The sequence below is a fragment of the Montipora foliosa genome, chromosome 6 (assembly GCF_036669935.1).
Source record: "Montipora foliosa isolate CH-2021 chromosome 6, ASM3666993v2, whole genome shotgun sequence".
In the NCBI taxonomy this organism is placed as follows: domain Eukaryota; kingdom Metazoa; phylum Cnidaria; class Anthozoa; order Scleractinia; family Acroporidae; genus Montipora; species Montipora foliosa.
Window position 1 is genome coordinate 12,389,257 of NC_090874.1, and position 18,316 is coordinate 12,407,572.

An 18,316-nucleotide genomic window follows, 5' to 3' on the forward strand; every position below is an offset into this window, starting at 1 on the left:
CATTTTTTTTTAAATACAATTATACACTAAGGTCAATCAAGAACATTTGATACAGTGATCCAAATGAAAGTAAAACTAAAAGCATCAGTAAAATAATTGCTCTATTTTAATTAATAAAGGCTTTAACTTGCAAATGCATGTTCATAATTAATGATGAACAGAAGTTAGAGCTAAAAAATTGAAGTGAGCTATCATTGAGCTATGAATCCCCACAGTTTAGAGAAGGTCACTTTGCTCGGCTCATGTGCTCCCGTGAACGGAATAGTGAATGAAAGAACTGTATACTTGCTGTATACTTGAAGTGTGGGTCATAGACGAAACATTAAAGTTATCCTTCAATCTTTGAAGTGAACCCCGCAATTCAAATACTGTATACATTTCTTTCATTCAGTATTTAAAGCTGTTTGCAATTAACAATATTGGACCTACCTGTAAATAATTAAACCACCGTTATTTGTCATAAAATTCATACCAGGAGTGCTCCAGTTACCTGAGGTATCAGAGGCATTTGATGCCAGCTTAGAATTTTGAGGGTCAAGCTAAGATCAATACCAGTCTCTTGGTCAAATGACCAACTGTAGTCTTAAAAACTCTTCTCTGGAACACCAGTTCATACGTGAACTTAAAATGAATTATTATTCATGCATCTAACACTCATTTTCAGGCACAGATCCAGGTATGAGTATCGGCCAATGTTCTTAGGAATTCAGTAACATCCTTTCTTAGTTCAGGTATTTGAAAGGTTCAACTTAAGCCGCGGCTACACGAGCGATTTTTTTCTCGCGCTTGTGATGCGGTTTTTTCAAACTTTGTCGCGTCGCCAGCGCGACATGAAAATCACACGTGTAACCACCCTTGAACTGGCGACGCGACGGGTGAAAAAATCGCAAGAAAAAGTCGCCAGAGTTGAAACTTTCGCGACAAAATCGCAGAGATAGTTGCCCGTGTAGCCACCCTGCAACTTTTTGCCCGCGCTTGCGACACGACTAAAGACTATTTAGCCAATGAAATTAAAGTAAGAATCTCTGTTTATAGTGCCCAGGTCTCTTGAAGTATGCGATTCGCGCGACCTTCAATTTGTGGCCAAAATTTGTCACAAGTGTAGCCACCCTGGCGCGCAGGCGGCACAAAAAAATATGAAAAAAATCGCATCACCGGCGCGCGACAAAAATCGCTCGTGTAGCCGCGGCTTTATAAATTTTACATTAGAAACTTGCCCATACATACATTAAAGGGGCTATGACGTGTTACTTTAGGGTGTTTCTGGGAAATAGTCAATCGCGAATTTAAAACGTGAAAATTGGTAATGTGGAATTCCTTTACATCACAAACAAGATGATTCTGAACAAAAACAATCTTTATCCGCTAGCAATTTGCCTTAAACTTGAAAAACGTTGGGCCACCCTTTTTCAAGATTACCCAAATGCAATCCATTTCAACCATACATGTACTTCTCTTTCCTTTTGCTGTATTTCTTTTATGTTTTTCAACAGTTTTAAGTGGTCATTGCGATGTTTCATTCTACTTTTTGGGCATTTTGGGTGTCATGAAATTACATCACTTTGCGTGACATAGCCCCTTTAACAATGCCAATAATTATTGCATGCATGCATCCCCAAACTTACTCTCTGAATGGTACTTTTGGTTGCCCAGCTCACACCATTCAATGAGCAGCAAGGTTAAATAGGGAAAAAGGATCCCACCTTTTTTAAGCCCAGTATTACTGTGTTGTTAACTATGAAAACACTGAGATTTCTCTACTGTCAACACTTACCCTAAGTCCTAAACAGTGCGGAGGGATTTACATGTATTTACTTTTTTTCGGACAACGTAACACACAAAGTAAATGACATGACAATCACAGAGCCACAATAAATAGCTATATATTGCAGCAACCTCGGCCTAATCTAAGCCATATTCCTGGTTTGGCGCTAACTTAACTTAATTTTCTTGAGAAGAGCATACTAAAGCTATCATTTTCGGTGGCTTATACTGAGCCATGAATGGACCAAAAATAATAAATATAAATAAAAAAAATTACAATACTTTCTTTGGGTTTATAAATTAACTTTTACTTTAAATATCATCAGAAACCCATAAGGGTTGAAACATGTAACGGCCCCTTGTGTGCTGGGAAACAAGCTTGTGAATATTCAATTTGCTAAGTACCATATTTGGAACAACAAGAGCGAGGGGTTTCCAAATATGGTACTTAGCACTGAAACATTCTACCAATCAGCTCGCACTGAATATTCGGAAGCTGTGAACGCCCGTTACATGTTTCATCCCTTATGGGTTTCTGATATCATTAACCTTAATTATCTTAATCTTAATAAGTGCAATAATAAGCTAATTTATTGTGGCTTCAGGACTTCTGGCTTCCACATTGCCCTAAAACCCCTCAACATTTTGCAGCTTAAAAAGTTGTAGATTTACTTTGTCAATCACAACAAAACATCCTTCTCCTAAAGAATTGCAATCCTTTACCACTTTTATTATTGGGTTATTAAATAAAATCTTCTTTCTTCAAACTTCCACGACAAAAAGGTGATTTTTTCTCTTTTAAAAACCAATCCAAGATCAGCAACAGAGAAAAGCTGTAAACATACAACTTCCTACCTTGACTCCAGCCATCTTGTCATCAGGATCAGTAAGCAAAACCCACTTCCTCACAACAGCATGAGCTGTCAAAAAGTTTCAAAAGCTCATGTAAGCGAAAGGGCAGCATAAAAAAGAAGATTCGAAATTTAACTTCGAAATATGGTTTGCATCTGACGTCACGCCGGCCATGTTGGTGTATGCAGTAAAATGACTTTTGGGAATTTGACTCAATTATCATGCAAAATGTGTGGGGCCATTTTCTATTGTTTTGTACACCAACATGGCCGTCTCATCACGTGGATGCAAACCAAGGATACTATCCATTGCACTTACATGGTTCATCATAGAAAAAGCCAATATCACTCTGAAACAAAAACCAATAAATTTGTTGTGTTAACTTTGAGGGTGTCACAGGCATTGAAAAAGTTAAGTAATTTCCATCTGCTTGCATTCATTGATTCTTCTTGTTTCTTGCTGTCTTTAACTCTTGGGAATCCTCATTCCTGCAATTCCTGTTACCAAAAAAATTTCTCCGAGCCACAATAATGTTATTAGGGAGGATGATGGCTATGAGGATGCCACAAAACAATAACTCTAAAGAGCAAAAACAAAAGCTCTGCAAGCCCTGCACATGCGTTTTATATTTGTGAACATTATTACTATGCCATTCTAGGTCTGACAATAACGAGAACTGATCACATTTAAGGCTGCATGGAAGACATGAGCACCTGATGATAGATTTTCAATTTTTCTGTAAATATCCACACCATTCTCACCAATTTTATTTCTGGAATATAATCTCGTACCCAGATCTCTTGTGGCGAGCGAAGGCGAGATCTGGCCAAATCCGATTTGCACAGGTGATGGACTGTCAGGAATGTGACAGGCGATGAAAGAGCGCGCCATGCCCTAAATAAGTTCTCGAAATGGCAGCCGTCTCCGATGCCGATTTCAATAGAGCAGTGAAATTTTCCCTAGCAAAACGCGGAACGCCCGATATATATATTTAAAACCAAAACAGTTGGAGGCGTTAAAAGCCGTTGTGCAGCAAAAGCGAGATGTGTTAGCCGTCCTTCCAACAGGATACGGCAAGTCTGTAATTTATCAGCTTGTACCAAATCATCATCACTTATCAAGCGATGCAACTTCACGCTCTTCCAGTAATCCGAGAAAATCGACAATCTCTGATTGGGATTTGTGGTGTTTCCACAAAGACTGCACAAGTTTCTGATATCATTGAATGCTTCAAATTCTCCCGCTAGTTTCGCCATGTCTGTAAACAATCCAAGCCTTTTGCCGCGCAAATGTTCAAAGAAGGGATTGAACACGAGGCTGTTCGAACATCCAATGAAAAAAATTGAATAATCGGATTTGACCAGATCTCGCCTTCCCTCGCTACAAGAGATCTGGGTATGAGATTATCTGGAATATTGACACTCGCTTTCCATGCTGAGATACTTGGAGTAATTGCAAAATTATTACAATAATGGGAAATACACATAATGTTTTTAGACAATATTCTGGTGGCCATTGTACTGTTGTCGTCCTTGCTTAAGGTCCCTATTCTCTCTCTGATGCGGTTTTGTACACATGGTTTCCGTATATTAACTTTTTGTTTTTAGTTGTTGATCTTATCTTATTTCAATCATGTGATTTGCACGTTTTAGTTTCGGCCCGAACTGCATTTATTTAGTTAGACTTATGATTCTGTTATCGGACGGATCAGAAGTTTCCAGTGGAGTAAGTTGTGAGACGCTGAAGATTTGAAAAAGATTGGCAAAGCAGAACTGTCATAGTCTTGTTCCTCAAGGAGACAAGGCCTACAATTGTAGGCCGCCGAGAAGGATTTGAACAGAATGATGTTTAGGCTCTGTTTACAGCTGCTGTTGCTTTGACTTCAGTTTTTTTTTTTTTTTTCAAATGTTAGACTACTAAGCCAAGTCGGTTGTTGAGGCTGGCCTTGAGTACCGGAAGCTACACTCTTATTATTGACCATACTACCATCCTTAGCTTCACATTAATTTTTTGTAAATTTACAATGCCTCAAGTCTTTTGGAGTTCTTCCATTTTGTTCACTAATAAAATTAATTATACAATAAGTGCAAAGTATTCAGTCTGTAATATTATTGGAACAATGAACAATGTTATTGTTGTGTATTCATGTTGTTGTTAATACCTCAAAGATCATGATAATGTTTATTGTAACATGTAGGTATTGCTACGTATACGGCCATCCTTGATCCTTGGTCGACCACCTGGCCTGGTCTCCCCTCCCCAGGGAATGCAGAGGGGCCAGAGTCAACATCAAAACTACCATACATCTATTCAACTACCAGTAACTCAATGACAATATGCTTACCTTATTCTAATACATGTACTTGAAACAAGGAGAATATTAAACTAATAACAATTCCTAATCATTCAAATGAAGAGAAGCAAGTGCAAGGGAAAGACACTTCAATCTACCAGAACACCTAAATGCCCCTTCTACAAGATTCTTTCCTCTGTGGGTACTGTCAAATAGACCCTTGTCAACGTTAACCCACCTTTCAGGATTTAGGACCCTAACTGTTCAGTAAGAATATTCTATCTTTCTACCACCTGGCTCCTGAAGGGGATGTGTTTACTTTTCAACAAGAGACAATATACCTTAAAATAGCCAATCATAGCATTTGCCCTCAGTTTCCTGGAGTTAAACACCTGTAGAAGGAAAAGTGGTTAACTTGCAGTCTATGATCAGTGCTTGGTCTTTATAACATATTACATTATGGAATTGACAGGAGCATTAAATTTGCTTTCCAACCAATGATTCCAGTATGGAATAGCTCAGGATAATAAGAATGGAGTCAGGGCAGTCCAAAAGTCTGTTCCCGTAGTCCTGTTAATTTAAATCCCAGTTTGACACACTCCAATGCTAAATGCTTAAATTAACATTTTTTAATGTTGCAGTTCCCGCGGGTATTTATATTTAAGACACACTACAATAACGAAACACAAGAGACAATGTTGGCGTAAAAGGGGGGGGAACGCTCCACGATCAGCATGACAGATGACTTCCCTAGCATGACTAAAAGCCTGAACTTATCTCCTCAACGCACAAGGTGAACCACGCCAGATCGGACAAGTTGTACGCAGGTAAAAGCCAAATAATTATATACAAGCCTAACTCTCCATGGCACTACGAACTAAACCTCCGGCCAGCATCGTGCTAAAACGGAAAGAGTGTAGGCGGTAAAAATAGCTTGCAAGCCTCCTTATCTCCCCAGCACTACGAGCCGACTCTGCCGACATGTGTTGGATCGGACAAGAACAAAGGCAGATAGAGAGCATAAAATGGCATAGCATGAAAAACACCGAAGCTTGGGGAAGTCACCGAGAGACTTAACCGAAGTGTGTACCGAAAGGTGAACCCGAATTTATTAAACTTGACCTTAACAAAACATCTGAAGGGAGGGACTGGGTGGGAATAAAATTTGTAAACAGTAAAGGTACTCCTTACAGTAAACTGTAGAGCTCACAGAGTTATACTTTGGACATGTACCATCTAATACAAACAACTTCTGTAGGGCTCAACGCGGCATGAATGGGGATAGTAGTTGCTTTTCTCCAATCCAGAAGAAGGATATAATTTATAACTATTAGCAGACAGTATTAAAGACAAGGATAAAGGAACTCAGTTCGAATTGTTGGAATATAGGAATCCATTCATGTCTCGCTTGCGTTGCGTAATGTTTACGAAATAACGTGACATGTGGAGGATTATAGCTGTAACCAGCCACGCTCCATTAACTCCGTTTTACAACACTGTTGTAAAGCTTTCCTAAATATGTACACATGTTGTCAGGCAGAATTTAAGTTTAATCTCTGCCAAGACAATGTAAAGTAACAATTACATTGTGTAAGTGCATTTCCTTTCAAATTCAATAAAAACTGAACCACATCCATCTGAACTCTACATACAATGTAATTTGGTAATAAGGCATACAGTATCACTGTCTCACCTCAAAGCTAATAATTTCATCAAACAGCTCTAATGGTGACATTTGAAAGTTAAAGAAGAAAGTCTGAAACAAAAAGAATATTAACTTAAAACTCTTCTTGTTTGAAAGGCATTGTCAACAAAAGAATTGTGGGAAGTTAAAGGCATAGCATCAAAAAGGCAATAATCCCCTCAAAGCTCCAAAATCACCATGGCAACCCACCCATAGTTCTTGTACACAAAAATAGTGAATATGCAACTTTATAATCCATCAAATATTTTCGCTCGCGCGTGATTGGTCTAAACGCGTCACGTGGGCAAATATTCCCCAGCTAAAACTGGGGAATATCCGAGGATATTCCCTAATGATATTCCCCAATTTTTAAAACCGACTTCAAGGATTCAAGTCTCACATTAAACTTAATGTTAGGATGGCAGAACGGTTTGCTTTCATAACAGAAGAAGAGATAAACCTGCTGGTCGATAGAACGGTACCAGAAAACACCAAAAAATCCACTTCATACGCTGTTAATGTTTTTGACGGTAAGCTGTTTGTAAATTGTATCCGCCACTTGTATCCACACAATTAAAAAAGTATGTTTTCCTTTCACTGAAATGTTGTACTCAGTTTCTCCAAGCATATTCTTTTAACTGAAGCAAAGTCTGTTCGAAACTCTGGAAATGAATATTGAATGATGCGGTTTTGGAAGCCAATTGACAAACTTTGACGTGTTGACGTATGACGGACTGGCAGATCCCGCTTGTTGCGAAAAATATTTGAAGGATAATAAACACAATAGCCTCAATTTGGCTTCAAAAATATGCTCGGATATTTGTCCTTGGCTTCGCTCTCGGAAAACTGTTCGCTTCTTGGAACAGATAATGTCCGCGGACAAATATCCGAGCATATTTTCGCGCCAAATGAAGGCTATTGTTTATAAAATTTTACCTACAAGTGAATACCTGAAGGGAGAAACAAAGAAGCAAGCCATAGAGTTGAGAAATATAAGCAAGGTAAAACAATGTAAACCACTTTGCATATGAAGACGTAACAAGCCACAATGTGCTTCACCCATCAAAACCAATGTCTCTGAAATTCATTACTCCAGGAGATATTGTTTCACAAGACACTGTTTTAATTGTTTAGGAGATTTACCACGCTCACACAACAAATTATCTCTCCCTCCACCAAAAAGGGATGGGGTCCTTGGGAACCACAATAAAATTTGCACTGAAGTGTAATTCTCTTGGGGGATTTTTATTTTGATTGTTCACGGCAGATCTAGATCTGTGTCTATCTTAATGTATTTGAAAGTATTACCGGTATTTAGAGACAACTCACCCAAAGAACGCAATGGTATATTAAGTGATGGTTTATGTTACCTCGTCATAGAAGGGTTTGTTTGTAGAATGCTTGACTTTGGTTTGACGAGTATGACTGGCCACTATTACCCGGACCACTGGGCTGATGTTGGAGCCAGACAGCTGTCTACCTTCTATGATTCTTACACGGACCTGAAACAATACACCACAAACCATGGATAACTCAAGGGACATATGTTATTCCAAACTAATATTTATTGGTATCCTATATACAGCTGTAACTGTATAACTCTCAGAAGACCATTCGTTAATTAGACACAGGAAACTAACTGAAGCCCCTAATCCTAAAGTTCCTATTACATGTAAGTTTCACTTTGAGATGATACTCTAGCATACAATATGTCAAATGCCTTTTTCAAGTCAACAATTAGGCCACCACAACTGTCATCCACCCAGTCTGTAAGGGACTTACACACTGATCTGCAAATGCCCTTATTGAACTCAAGGAAAACTCATATTAATTTAAATACCTTGTTTGGCTGAAAATCATGAATATTAAATGCTGATGCTGAATATGTTAAATTGCATCATAGCTGAGAAGCATCAGTCTTGTACAATCGACACTTTCCTTATCATTGTTCTCAATACATTTAAAATCTCAGAGTCTTTCCTAAATATCATTTGCATAACAAGAAGACTGTGTGCATTCTAGATCAATCTTTAATAGCCATTTAATCCAGGCAACCAGTGACAAACTTATTGGCATTATTGTGACAGCTAGGATTAAGCAATCATAAGGTACGAAACATTGTAATACCTGAAAGTCTTGAGGCTTATTTGATAACTTGTGTCTGGCTGTTCTTTTTCTTCTTTGCCTTTTCCTGTCAAAGTACAAAAATATGATTCACACTCAATGATTTGCATTGTACTCTTTATCTGATCCCTTGCATCTGCATCAGCTGCATATGCAGACCTTTCGATCACTGAATGAAGGCAGCAGACCTTTAATGAAGCTGATGACTGAAGCACTGCCATTGCATAGCCAGCCCTCAGTATACATACATGTGCATACATGTTGTGTATTGTGACTTCTTCCTATGCTGCAAATTTCCAATCCATGGACTACCCCTATGGTCTACCCTAAAATGGACTACCTGTAAAAAATACTACCGTATTTACCCGTGTATAAGTCGATCCCATGTATAAGTCGACCCCCCATTTTTGATGGCAAAAAACGCAATTTCTTAATTTCTTTGTTAAATGTTCATGGGACACTAATCTTGTATTCTTCGATTTCTGGAAATGTGGATACACAAAAAAATCAGGGCCTCAAGTGCTTAATAGTTTCGTTGTTCAACAGCTGTTGTATATGCGGGCATTTTGTCCTTGAGTTTCGAAAACATTCTCAGAAAATCGAACATGTAAACCTCCAACTCACCTGTTTCGTTGTTCAAGGATAAAGGGCTTTAGAGGATAAGCACAATGCAACATCACAGAAGCAGAAGTCAATCTTTGAAAATAACTTGCGAATGACGATGCGAAAATGTGCAAGGTTTTATTGGTCCTTGATTTATAATTTCTCAAATGACAAACAAAACAAAACTCATAAACCAAACAATACGAAGTTTGCAAAAGCATTTAAATCTGCCAGGTTTGTATAAAGAATAAAAAACATTCATTACCAACCAACATTTTCACGCAACGCGAGTGACGATGCTTGCACGCAAACACGAGGTATTGCGCCAGGTTACTAAGCCATTGAACGATCGTGTTTTATTCGAAGAAACAGAAATGACTTTTAGAGCTTTCCGCCTTTGGAAAACGAAAATTTCCAGTGTCAGAGTTGGACAAATCCTTTTTCATTTCAACTGGAATTGCTTATATTCGTATTGAAGTCTTTTGTCATTCATTTTGAAGTCTTTTACGTCGGCTTTTGTCCACTGCCTTCGTTATGCCCAAGACAACGTTAACATTATTATGTTTATTTTGAATAAATTACTTAGCTGGAACTTGGCTCAAAATCTTTGACCCGTGTATAAGTCGAGTGCAATTTTTGGAGCTTCTTTTGAGGCCATAAAAGGTCGACTTATACACGGGTAAATACGGTATTTCGAATGAGTATTATGTATTTATGAGTCAATGAGTTACCCTAACCCATAAATTGAAAGCTAAAATTTCAGGAGTGCTTTTAAGGCCTACTCACTGAAACGAGGGCTTAGGCTTAATCAATAAATTATTGCTATATTGACTGTGAGTCTCATTGACTCATAAAACAGGCATCCTCATTTTCAAATAGGTACTATTGAAAGAACTGAATTGATTATATACAATGTACTAACATTGCACATACCTTGTTTATTTTCATCCACACAGCCACATGCAACTAAATCCAGGAATTGTACCAGTCTCATTTAAGCCACATGAAGTAATTGGCCATTAACCATTGACGAGTAAAATCGTCTGACCGGTTTTGGCTGGTTCAGGTGTCAAAGGGTTAAAAAAAATGGGTGCTTAGCTATAGACTTAAATACTGTTCATCAACGCCATTTAAAATGGGTGTTTGAGAGGCTGCGTACATGTAGACCAAAATAGTATTTTTAGGGTAGTCCATTCGGGTATTCCATTGACTGGGGATCAGTGTTTAATTTTGTCCAACACTGCTTTTATTTTTGTGCAACAAAGAAGTCACCGTTGGCAGAAACAAAAAAACAGGTTATGGGGTTTATCTCAATCACGACACCTGTGATCACTCTTTCATTACGCAACTTGTATGCAGGAACATATGCATTGCACTTCTTTTTACCTGACAGGATCACCAACTCCTTCCATTCCTTCCTCAGCTTCATTGCCAAATTCCTCCTCAAATCCTTGGTCCACTTGCTCAATTTCAGCACCAAGATCAGTTTCATATGCTGCAAATGTTTCACCTTCTCCACTCTTAGCAGGCTTTGGAGGTATATATTCCAAGCGAAGGGAAAGTTTGGCCTGCAAAAAAACACCCCAGTGGAGCTCCTTTTGTGACAAATCTACCATTTCTCTTGTTTTAAAATACATTGCTGCCACGTAAGGATGCTACGATTGACTGAAACAACTAACACGTCTTGCATGTGTGTTTGAAAAAGCTTCTGAAAACCAAATGTTAAGAGGCCAGATTCCCAAGGACAACAATGCGCACATACATGTATTAGTACTGTCTGATCTAAAAAAAACAACAGCGAATTAATCTCTTGATGGGACATGTCTGACCCAATTTTAAAACTCCAGTATGTCTCAAACCCCACCAACTGAGGCAATCCCATATCATGCTGTAACAATAAAACTTAAGTAACTAACAAGCCATGGCCAACAAGCAGTGGCGGCTACAATTAGTGACAACTTGGCGACAATTTTTTCGCAATCCACGCGACCTTGGAAGACTGGGTATGAATTTTATTAGTTGACAAACAAAAATATGTCGGACGACCATAATATTGCAATTTTGTCCACAATACATGTTCTTTTTTGATAGACTCATAAAAACAGAGAGAGAAAGAAAAACTTAAGGGCTCTATGTGGATATGTCCATGGCTAGCCAGGAGGGAGGGGCACTTGATGGGATTTTTTCCTGGAACCATCCAGAAGTCAATGAATGATTACAATCCTGGAGTACACCCTGCATAAGAAGCAACACAATTTCACTTGGGCTTCCATGTTTTTCTCTGGGCCATTGCCCCTTCTTTGGCTTCCTAATCCCCATTTTGTAGAAGTATTTTATTGCACTGGGCATTTTCCTTGATAACTTGTTGGTTCTCTTCCATAATTGGCCAATTTTTTCAAGTTTGGAGACGGTGTCTTGAGAAAGTCACGAAATTAAATACAAATAGTTTTTTGCACCATAAATTTATATATTTTATATCTTGTCAGTGGCCCAGTGGTTAGGGAGCTTGCCATGAGATCCGTATATCCCGGGTTCAAGACCCGCTCTGACCATTAATTTTGTTGAATTTGTTCCTGGTAGTCCCTGGTTCAACTTCCCAGCTGCACTTGTAAAATAGCCAACTGGTTTGCCTCCAGCCAGTTGGGATTCTTAACAGTTGTTGTTTTTGTTGTTGTTGTTGATGATGTTGTTCTGTTTCGTCATTAATTGTGTTTCCATTGGTCCTGAAAAGCTCCTATGGGGAGCCATCAATTAAGTATGTGTTGTATTGTATTGTATTGATGTCCATGTGAGCTAATGTACTAATTTAGATTTGACCTAAACAGTACTAGTGCCCCTTTAAAGATTATGACAAAAGAAGTGACAGGCATCAGATAACACCCTAATTAGTGCTTTCATACATGCAAGATCATGATGCATCCCAAACAGAGACAATAAATTATATTATCATTCAATGTATTTTGTCCTTCCTTTTCACTGGCCGAGAGCCCACCACGTGACATGCAAATAACTGCCTACAAATAAGTGTTTTGCTGCAAATAATATTCTGCTCATGCGCAATTGAAATCATGCTCATGTGAGAAATGGCAGATTGGTTCCCCGTGCTGTCACAGAATGATTCGACATCTTTAGTTGATCAAAAGAACAATGAGAATACTAAGAAAGGAACAAAAGTTGCACTCAACGTATTTCAAAGGACAAGTAGGCGAATGCATATGTACTGAAGTGATTTTACGCTGAAGCCACAAAAAAGAATGGTGAGCTTTAATACACCAAAGCTTCACTTGTCGGGATATGCTTTGAAAATTGTGAAATTCTTCAGCTTTGTTGATGCCTAGTGTTATTGAACGTTTGACTGTAAGTACAATTTGAAGTCTACAATTATAATTATGCTGAGAAGGAAACCAAATGATTGGTGCCATTACTCTACTCTGCAAGGCAGCGCACGCTTACGGCTTCCCAGAAACAAAAACAAAAAACAAACTCGGTGATCGAATGATAAAACAATATTATTGACCTAGGTTATCGCAGATCAATTATTTGCCGAAGCCGAAGGCTGAGGCAAATAATTGATCTGCTCGCCACTGACAAATCACGACATTTTGCTCAACCTCGTTCAATAATTGTTAATTATTATATGGCAAGAAATTCTCAGGTTAAATGGAGCACTCTGATTGACTGACACTGCTTTAATTGTTAGAATTTGACTATGAGACTGCATGATGAGGCCCACAGATAACCAGAGGTTAGAGCATCCATCTTTTAGATCTTGGAGGGTCACGAGTCCAAATCTAATCTGGGACTCAGATTTTTTTCCAAGTTCCATTTGGTTGTCACAAACTCTGTGCTTTAACCCAATGACCCCTGGGAGTGAGACTTAAAACTTAATATTTTACTCTGTCTAACGCCAGACTATTTTACTTGTCAATGGGGAATGGTTGCGGAGTCAATGGGTATTGAGATGGTAAATGTTGATCAGCACTGACCTCCGTCATCCTACTGTTAGCATCCAACAGATTGACATCAGCCTGCATTGTGTGACTGCTATCCTTCACAAGGTCCTTTAGAGGGACAGTGGCTGAGCCCAGAAGTCTTGAAGACAAAGAATGTTAAACAGTTGAGTTATCAAAAAATCAATAGGGGATTCAAACATACCCCTATGACATTCTGTGTCCATGCAGTCAAGCATTTAGAGAGTGGTTTTCCTCTCAAGGTGTGCTACAAGAGGGCGGGGGGTTGGGGATAAAGCCCTTTTCAGTTCTGTTACTTTAAACATTAAAACCATGTGATTTATTTCCTGCATTTATGCTACATCTCTGAGACATATCAGATGGCTAAACCATCTGCAGGAAGTCCTCTTTTCTAAAATTGTGGCCAATAGCGAGTATGAATAAGTCTTGTGAAAGTCCTGTTCAATTAACTTTGAGCACCATTGTACTCTATCATGAGAACCTTCTTTTTTTTTTTAATCAAGAGATAAAGCCAACCTTTTTTTTTTATCAAGAGATAAAGCCAACCTTTTTTTTAAATCAAGAGATAAAGCCAAAATTAGATGAAGAAATTTCATGCTTTCTTTGAGTGTGACAAATTTTTTGGACTTTGCCCTTTTGATACGGAAAAACAGAAAATAAACAACACCTAAAATCTGATAAAAAATAATTACATTATCGAGAATACTGGTAATGGTTTTTGGGGAGCAAAATAAACTTTTGCACTTTCACTTTTCTTACACAGCCCAGGCACCTGCTTTGTTTTGCTTTACCCAATCAGAAGATCAATATTAATATTTGTACAAAGGCCTTCGCATTTTCATCCTTACATATCGAGCTTGCAACAACTTCAAAAAGGTAGTAATCATTCTTTTACAAATTATTTAAAACTAGCATAAATTTTCATTTACATTGAAAAACACGAAATCAGACGAAAACAAAAGAAATTGACATATGTCAAAAATCGTTTCATGCTTTCTTTGAGTGTGACAATTTTTGCACTTTGCATGTCCTTTTGATACGGGAAATAAACAAAACCTAAAATCTGATAAAAAATAATTAAATTATCGAGAATAGGTAATCGTTTTGGGGCAGCAAAATAAACTTTTGCACTTTCACTTCCCTTACACAAACCAGACACCTGCTTTGTTTTGCTTTACCCGAACAGAAGATCAATATTAATATTTGTACAAAGGCCTTCACACTTTTATCCTTACATATCGAGCTTGCATCAACTTCAAAACGGTATTAATCATTTTTTTACAAATTATTTAAAACTAGCACAAATTTTCATTTCCATGAAAAACGCGAAGTCAGACGAAAACAAAACAAATTGACATATGTCAAAAATCGTTTGCCACAGTTTGTTTGATCATAAAATGCTAATCCTTGTAAAATTACGTCACACAGGTTTAAATCCCCAAGGTATTAAATCGACCACATGAAAACCAAACCACGAAAATCATTGTCACCAATATTTATTCCTGTATAAACTAAAACTGACAGCATATCTAACTTTTCCAAAATATATGGTTTTTAAAAAAACAGAGGTTCACAAGATCATCGATTTTTAGCCGCATACAGATGCTAGTTAAAGAACAAGTCATGCAATGTTTATCACTTGGTAAACAACAGGGAATCATAAACTTCACAAATTGTTTTGTCGGAATAGCGCATTCATTATAAACTACGAAATAACGATGCAACGTATATTACGTCCACGGAAGACTTTCTGTTTAAAAGCTTTAGGACGTATACTTCCGCTTTTTGTACAGCGCGCAATAGCTTGGGTTTTTCTACGCGAAATCGAGTATTTCAGTTCTATAATTAAACTATCACATTGATTAAAAAATACTTAAGAACGGCTCTATATCCTATCTTTTCTAATCCATAATAACCTTTTTTGTTTTGGCAGAGAAAAAAACAAAACAAAGCAATTGAAAGACGTAACGGGCTCCCAATATGTTAATGTCAGTTTCCACTAAAATGGAAATTTCTTTTTTGCAACATTATTAAGTGAGATTAACAGTGTTCGGCAAAATATGGTCAGATAGCTCTCGTATCCGCTTACAAACGATTTCCCAAGATAGATCATTCCTTTACTGAAGCTAACGTACTCGGAGTCAGGTTGTTTTTTAAATAGAAAGCTTCGCTTATTGTAAGCTTTAATAAATTGAATACAAACCAAGGCTGCGACTCGCTTGTTTTTGAACTGAAGACAATATACTTTAATTAAAGTTTTAAAAAATAGGTACTGTCCAAGGCTGGTTAAGCATTCGCAAAATAGAAAAAAAAACTACTAAGAGATAATAAATCGGCGTTAAAAAGAAATCTGGAAAATACCCATTTTTATACACCTGACCTGTTACGTCCAATCCGTTCCCAATCTTTGACATGAACGATTAAATTTTCTTCCACTGAAAGCGCTTGACCTCCTAAGTCCCATTCGAATTTCTGAAAAAAAATTATAAACTGTGAAGTTAAAATAGACTGAACCATGCTCCAAAAATAGGTTGATTTTTGTAGCTGCTAAGAAAATCCCCCAAACTGCAATTAGCGGTCCCCAGATAGCGAAGGGTTTGATCAAAAATATCCTTACGATGGTCGAAACTTACGAAAGCAAAACGAAAATTACAGACCTCATTCCAAGCTGGGTTGAGCTCGTCTTTTATCACTTCCGTCTTCTTCTTGATACCTAAAAAGCAAAACACATGAACCGTGACTTTTACACGTTGAATAGTGTTATTGTATTTATTCTACCCGCCTGAAAAGTCTTGAAGCACAACGCAAAATAAAAGCTCTGGAGATAAAACACTTAACACAAACCTTGAAAATTGAGCACAACATATGGATCGCTTTTTCCAATCGTTTCTACATTTGGCAAATTTAAAGCACTGCTCACAGCAACTCGAAGCATGTTGTTAGATATATTTTTGATCGTGACTTCTTGAGCTTTTCATTCATTCATCCGTTTTGAATGTTATTGAGGTCACCGCTTTACACATGATGAGACAACGAAAATAACACCGCATAATTTACCATACATTATTTATTTGGGATGGGGCCGGTCTTCATAAAAAATTAATTGACCTAAAAAATTAAAAATTAAAGTGCTCATGCCACGCAGTGAACATGCATCTTAAAAGGGAAAGAACATCTGAGGAGCAGATTTTTTATTCCACAACCGGCGCGTGCAGACCTCGTTCGGATAAAAAGAAGACTCAGCCTGAAGAAAATCTTTCGGACCTCATTTCTCTCGCTAACCAAAGGGCGCGTTCGATTGACCCTATTCCGGAATAAGAATATGTGGAGTGATGATTAAAACGGTAGGTTTGGCGCGTTTCGAAGCAGCAAGAATAATAAAAATATGTTTAAAATAGCATTTCAGAAGATATTTGACAATGTTAATGTGAATCTCCGTAAAAACGAAGGATTTCAAATATACGGTCAATCGAACGCACCTAATGAATCCCAAGAGAAACCGGAAATAATGCTTGGGCAAAATTTTCGGGGGACAAACAAAAGAGTATTATGGTATGTTTTTATGGTGGCGGATTGTCCGACTTGTAGAATTACTTCAGCTTTTCACTAGTTGCACATCGCTATAATAATCCTAGAGTCACCTTCAACAGAACAAAGTAGCACTAGGTAATTTTTCAAAAAGACCAAAGAAAACTGCGGTAAGATGTCGATCGATAGTTAGATATTGCGAATGTTATATCCGAAGAGACCATAGCCTCACATAACTGTTTTAAAGAGCACGTTGTGATCAGTGACCCCGTTGGTCTTAAAATAAAATAACGGCAAAGATTACCTTGAAATTGCACAGACGCATATGGATCGCTCTTTCCCACTTTTTCGACATTTGGCAAGTTGGTCGCTGATATCTTGAGCAGCCGAAGGAACGACATATTGCAAATCAAACCAGCCAAAATTCAATCTAAAGCCCTCTTTCAAGCGCTAAATGAGCTTCCTCGAGTTCAAAGCAAGGAGTTACAGCTATTCGGGACAACACCTTTTTCCATTTGTTTTGTTTTCTGTTTTCGCCAAGAAACACGAATATTGGCGATTTCTAGAATGTGAATTTACCCAGGAATTTTTGAAACTAGATATGATGATCTCCAGAGCTGCGATGGAATTCAAGGATACGTCACACAATTTTTTAACCAGCTTTAATTAATAGCAATTCTTTCTGATCTGAATGGTTTCCTTTTTTCTGTGGTTTTTGGTATTTTTTCACTACGTAATACTCAACTCTGCCGATACGTTCAAGAAAGAACATAAAAAACATCGATTCCGAGCCGTGTGTAGACACTTCGTAATGTAACGCACTCTTTCACAAGGCCTCTCAGTGGATCCGCCCCAATTTTTTAACTCGGTGAACTCCCCAGCACTCTTTCAATGATTCAGGCGTCGAATTTTCCCAAGTAAACAAGTGTTTCTTCTTCAAAGTTCAGCTGATTTATGCTGATTCTTTGTAATTAAGTCCAAAAATAAATTATTCCGTGGTTTTAATTTGACTGTTAAAACTACAAGACAAGATGACCATACTGGTACCTTGATATTGGAGCGTTGTGTAAGGGTCACTGCATCCCTTTTTGTCGACGTTGGGCAAATAGGTCGCCTTAAGCTTTGAAACTCGTAGGAAAGACATGTTTATGTGGACTTCCTTCAGTCCACCTTCCGAACACAACGCTTTTGGAGATGAAAACAACGTAACCTGCGTTGTATTCGAAAAGGGCTTACGTGCGGGCAACAGCCATGAATAAACAATTCAGCCATCTAAGTTGATCCCCAAGGAATAACCTCTTAGAACGTGATGTTTCAGCTGATTTCCCGTGGGGTGTGTCGTTTTGAGGCATGCATGGTGGTTTTTCTTTGTTTTTTTCTTTCTCTTTTTTTTTTTTTTTACTTGATAGCGTTTTCCAAAGTCGTTGATTCATGTTGCAAAGAAAATCGACATAGCTTTCCTCTCAAATGGAAGACCAGTTTTTGGTTAAGGAAAAT

General features: G+C 37.9%; 1 protein-coding gene across 6 annotated transcripts in view; it reads right to left on the reverse strand.

Annotated features, from left to right (window-relative positions):
• LOC138006702 (myoferlin-like) overlaps positions 1 to 18,113 on the reverse strand; it is a 72,477-nt gene extending 54,364 nt beyond the window's left edge. For 2 of the 6 annotated variants that reach the window (XM_068853193.1, XM_068853190.1), the window contains exons 1-11: positions 17,124 to 17,416; positions 15,949 to 16,004; positions 15,672 to 15,763; positions 13,307 to 13,412; positions 10,707 to 10,888; positions 8,721 to 8,784; positions 7,964 to 8,095; positions 6,603 to 6,665; positions 5,251 to 5,301; positions 2,935 to 2,965; positions 2,620 to 2,684 (exon numbers count right to left, since the gene is read on the reverse strand). In XM_068853193.1, the coding sequence (XP_068709294.1) occupies positions 2,620 to 2,684; positions 2,935 to 2,965; positions 5,251 to 5,301; positions 6,603 to 6,665; positions 7,964 to 8,095; positions 8,721 to 8,784; positions 10,707 to 10,888; positions 13,307 to 13,412; positions 15,672 to 15,763; positions 15,949 to 16,004; positions 17,124 to 17,220 (939 nt within the window). In that variant the 5' untranslated portion in view covers positions 17,221 to 17,416. Of the gene's footprint in view, positions 1 to 2,619; positions 2,685 to 2,934; positions 2,966 to 5,250; positions 5,302 to 6,602; positions 6,666 to 7,963; positions 8,096 to 8,720; positions 8,785 to 10,706; positions 10,889 to 13,306; positions 13,413 to 15,671; positions 15,764 to 15,948; positions 16,005 to 16,135; positions 16,313 to 17,123; positions 17,417 to 17,866 lie in introns of those variants that run through there. The other 4 variants (XM_068853194.1, XM_068853192.1, XM_068853196.1 and 1 more) reach the window with 3 other exon arrangements.
• Positions 18,114 to 18,316: the final 203 nt, after the last annotated feature.